The sequence below is a fragment of the Gossypium hirsutum genome, chromosome D05, assembly GCF_007990345.1.
Source record: "Gossypium hirsutum isolate 1008001.06 chromosome D05, Gossypium_hirsutum_v2.1, whole genome shotgun sequence".
NCBI classification, from domain to species: Eukaryota; Viridiplantae; Streptophyta; class Magnoliopsida; order Malvales; family Malvaceae; genus Gossypium; species Gossypium hirsutum.
Genome location: NC_053441.1, coordinates 56420332 through 56425326, shown reverse-complemented (window position 1 = coordinate 56425326; position 4995 = coordinate 56420332). Strand labels below are relative to the sequence as shown.

The 4995-nt window shown below is 37.1% G+C and overlaps 1 protein-coding gene across 1 annotated transcript; it reads right to left on the bottom strand.

Annotated features, from left to right (window-relative positions):
• Positions 1 to 760: 760 nt before the first annotated feature.
• Positions 761 to 1465, bottom strand: LOC107895691 (putative receptor like protein 25). Its single transcript, XM_041092750.1, has one exon. The coding sequence runs from the start codon at positions 1463 to 1465 to the stop codon at positions 761 to 763; it is 705 nt and encodes a 234-aa protein (XP_040948684.1).
• Between the last annotated feature and the right edge of the window lie 3530 nt (positions 1466 to 4995).

The following is a 4995-nucleotide window of genomic DNA, read 5'->3' as shown; positions in this document are numbered from 1 at the left end:
AGCGCCTAAACTGTCTATATAAGCCTTTGTGCGAATTTCAGCAGTCACATTTATTGTCACTAAAAGTCTATATCGCGGTAAATTTTTGTCAGGATACCCCATTTTGCCGTCAGTATAGAACTTTTAGACTTATATTTTTGTTTTTAGCCACAGCTCGGTATATAGCAAATTGTTTGTAGTGAAATTAATATTGTACATTCATCCATATTTAATATAATCTCTAATTCAATTTAATTTTAATTAAAAAATTTAGAAACAAGTAATTCAAATTAGTAGTACAATGCTCCTAAGGGATTCAATTCTTCTACTTCAATTTCAATCCACTTGGTTTCAATTTTTCTTTTTCAAATTCTTTTAATTACCAAGAAATTTATAAAATCCATCAAAAAACTTAAAATAAAAACAAAGGTTTTAATTTTTTACCTTAAATTAAATTAAATTAAATTAAAGGATATATAAATAGAATAAAATTTTTAAAATAAAAAAGGAAATAATTTTTTTTTGCTTATGATTATATATATATATACTGTTTGTAAACAGAGAGAAAGAGATTCAAGGGAAACCGAAGCGTATAAAAGAAGAAAATGAGATTTATTTAATTTCCGTAATAATTAAAATAATCCAAGTTTATATTACTCTGGAGAAACATGGAATGTATTATTTTTTTATTCAAAATCATGCATGAAACTTTGGTTATAACTAGATTACATGGAAAATATTGTGGAAAAGATGCTAGAAACAAACCCTATAGCATCCATTGCTAATTCTTTCTCCTTCCATTTCGATGGATCCTCCTTCTCATTCTCTTTTCTGGGTTTCGCTTCATCATTTTCACTAGCCAACGAGGTCTCCCAGTTGTGAAAACAATGTATCCCAAGCTCAATCCTAAGACTACTCCACTTCCATAACCCATCGCTGCAATTTTCCATATAAGTGCTATTTCAGATTCATCACCAACTGTTGATGGAGGTGACTTTGGTTCCTGGTCATTGCCACATGTCTTTGACAATGGGAATCCACATAGCCCGGAGTTGCCGGCGAAGGAATCATTTGAGAAAGTATCGAAGTGATTAGCTAACGGTATAGGCCCTTCAAGATTGTTATGAGAAAGATTCAATGCTCCGAGAAATGTCAAATTGGTTAATTGCATTGGAATTCTTCCTTGAAGCTTGTTTGATGAGAGATCCAATGATTCAAGTGCCGCCAATTTTCCAAGTGATGGTGGGATATTACCTGTTAAGCTGTTGTGTGAGAAGTTAAGCACTATGAGTGAGTTAAGTTCTCCAATTGCTTTCGGAATCGGCCCCTTGAACTGGTTGCTTGAAAAATCAATGATTGTGAAAATAGTTAAAATTCTCTCAAGATTGAAATCTGACCCTTTCATTGTTACAGTTACGGAGTCTTGATAATAATCTCCACCAATGTACTCTGGACCACCAGTTTTGTTTTCTTGAATATCTCTCATTGCTTTGAAATTTTCAAAGAGTTCAAGTGGCAAGTGACAGTAAACTCATTTCGAGAGACATCAATCACTTGAAGGCTGCTGAAGGAAAATGTTCCATTGAAATTTTGTATGTCACCATGGAATCTATTAGATCGAAGGACAAGAACTTCAAGACAAGTAAGCGTACCTAACCAATAAGGAAATGTATCATTTATGTTGTTGTTGCCCAAATCTAAAACTTCCAAAGTGTAGCAGTTCTTTAATGACTGTGGAACTGCTCCTTCAAGCTGGTTACCATTGAGATTAAGTGTTCTCAAAACCACTAAAAGCTGGTCGCTAAAAGTCCCAAAACAATCTGGAATAGTTCCGCCCAACTTGTTCTTGGACAAGTCAAGTACATAAAGATAACTCAAATTGCAAATCTTGGAAGGGATTTCTCCAACCAACTCATTGTTTGAGATTAAAAAATAACTCAAATTCTGTGGTGGAGTTGGAAGTGGTCCTCGAAGTGAATTAGAGCGAAGGTCCAGAACAAGCAGATCCTTCCCTGGAATTTGCTCAACGCTAGTCAAGAAGTTCATAGAAAGGTTCAAAGTGGCCAAGTTCTCCCATCCTTCGGCTTCCCATTTTGTAATAGAACCATGAATTTGGTTATTAGAAAGATCTAAAAATTGCAAGTACTTGGATGCATTCAAGAAGCTTGGGAAACGTTGCATGTTGCAAGAAGAGAAATGAAACTCAATTATCATGGGTAGTGAAGAATTGGCACCATTAATGCAGCTAGTTAATGATAGTAAGCTGTTATGTGAAAGATCAGGCCAACTTAGATTCCTAAGCTTCACAAGCATGCATGACTTGATATTGCCACTCAAATTATTAAATGAAAGGTCAAGAGAAGTAAGGTTGAGGAGGACAAGATTAGGCTCTTGGATTGGGTCAATGGGACCATTAAGTTTGTTAGAGTGGAGGTCTAGATCCTCGAAAGAAGGTAGACTGAACAACCAACCTGGTACTCTGCCACTAAGCAAGTTTGCACTTAAGTAGAGTTGTCGTAGATACGAAAGTCCACTTATGTTGTTGGGAAGGGTACCCTAAAGGAAATTGGAAGAGAAGTCCATGAAGGTAAGGATGGTGAGGTTAAATGCTGATGGTGGGAAGACACCGCTGAAATTGTTAGAGGAAAAAAAATCCATGAAACTTAGATCGTTTAAGTTCCCAAAAACATCAGGAACTTGCCTTGGAACATGTTGCCTGAGATATCCAAGAAGGTGATTTTTGTGAGGTTTCCAAGTGCTGAAGGGATTGACCCCATAAAAACACAATGAGAGAGGTCGAGTGTTTTCAAGTGTTTAAGGTTACCAATTGAGTCGGGTAACCCTTTTGAAAAGCTTGTCTCGGAAACATCTAATAACCTAAGGGGACTGCTCCAATTTGTTTCTGGTAGATAACCAATGAGATTTGGATTACTACCTAAAAAGATGTTTTGAAGATATGGAAGATGGAAAACTTGGGTTGGGAAATTTCCTTGCAAATAACAGTGAGAAAGACTTAGATGCTTCAATGAGACAGTCAAGTTAAGGAAATAATAAGGTTCAACCAGAGACAAATTCATACCGTCAAGGATCATATTTTTTAATTTTGTAAGGTTGTGGACAAGCATGTTAAAATCATGGTTCCTAACCAAAAGAAAATTCAGACCGAGATCAAGCGAAACTAGTTCTGACAAAAGAGAGATTTCAGGTGGGACTGTTGAAAAGTCAAAAATGATGGGAGGTGCAATTGGCACCGAAAGAAGAAAGTAAAAAGTGGTTGGCAAGTTGAGTTTAAAGTTGAATGGTATAATTGTAATTTTGGTCCCTAATTTTTTAGGCCATTTGCAAGTTAGTCCCTGAACCTCAACTATAAATAGGCCTAACCATTTCTCATTTCAACCATCCCAACCAATCTTTCTCTCTTAGTTTTCTCTCTTCTCCCATTTGAGAATTCTTAAGGAATTCTATTTGTTTGTAATATTTTGGAGATAGTAAAGTTATCATCTGGTGTTAGTGCCCGAGGACGTAGGTATAATTTACCGAACCTCGTTAAATCTCTTGTGTTCTTTCTTGTCCTATTTTTCTTTCAATATTTAAGGGTATAATAGTAGTATTTAATTGTGCTATTAAATTACTATAGAAGGGATATTCTGTCTAAGGAAAGACTTGGTATTTAAGAGATCCATGTGATCCACCTCTCTTCCCTGGGAATTGAACTTTGTGTGATTTTTTAGTACAATAATTTACATGCTTCCGACCCTATTGGAACAACAAGTGGTATCAAGAGCCGAAGGTTAATCGTAGTATGCTCTGTGGTTGCAGTTTAAACTGATCTTCCACATCAGAAAAGATTTCCTTAGGTATATTGAAAGATTATGGAGAAAACGGTCGGTGTAGGAGCTTCAACATCGTCCATGTGGACAAGACCGACAATTGCAAATACAAGATTGGCCGTGGAGATCTTTGATGGCACGGGCCATTTTGGTATGTGGCAAAGTGAGGTTCTAGATGCCCTTTTTCAGCAGGGTCTAGACATTGCCATTGATGAAGAGAAACCAGATGATGTACAGGAGAAAGATTGGAAGGCGATCAATCGGTTGGCATGTGGCACAATTCGATCATGCCTTTCTCGAGAGCAGAGGTATGCTTTTTCAAAGGAGACTTCTGCAAATAAGTTGTGGGTGGCACTTGAAGAAAATTTTTTGAAGAAAAACAGTCAAAATAAGCTCCACTTGAAGAAAAGACTGTTTCGTTTCACATACGTCCCAAGTACCACAATGAATGATCACATCACCAAATTTAATCAGTTAGTCACTGATTTGCTGAATATGGATGAGACATTCAAAGATGAAGATTTGGCTTTGATGCTGTTGGGGTCACTTCCTGAGGAGTTTGAGTTCCTAGAAACTACTCTACTTCATGGCAGGAGTGATATATCTCTGAGCGAAGTCTGTGCGGCCTTATACAGTTATGAACAGAGAAAGAAGGACAAACAGAAAAACTCAATCAGAGATACAGAAGCTTTAGTAGTCCGAGGTCGTTCATACACTCGGAAGAAAACTCAAAAGGGGAGATCAAAGTCAAAGTCCAGACTCGGGAAAGATGAATGTGCTTTTTGTCATGAGAAAGGCCACTGGAAGAAAAATTGTCCAAAGCTGAAGAATAAGGGAAAAGCTGTTGTAGATGCTTGTGTTGCTAAGCATGATACTAGTGACTCTGAACTATCACTGGTTGCATCATCATCGTCGTTCCATTCAGATGAGTGGATATTGGATTCGGGTTGTACCTATCATATGTCCCCTAACCGGAAGTGGTTCTCTGATTTAGTAGAACTAAATGGAGGAGTTGTTTATATGGGCAATGACAATGCCTGTAAAACTGTTGGGATAGGTTCAATCCAATTAAAGAATCAAGATGGATCAACCAGAGTTCTGACTGATGTTCGGTACGTGCCCAGTTTGAAGAAAAATCTCATCTCATTGGGAGCCTTGGAATCCAATGGTTCAGTTGTTACTATGA

Excerpts from the sequence above, each read along its gene's own strand:
- LOC107895691 (XM_041092750.1), bottom strand. The coding sequence starts at position 1,465 with ATGAGAGATATTCAAGAAAACAAAACTGGTGGTCCAGAGTACATTGGT.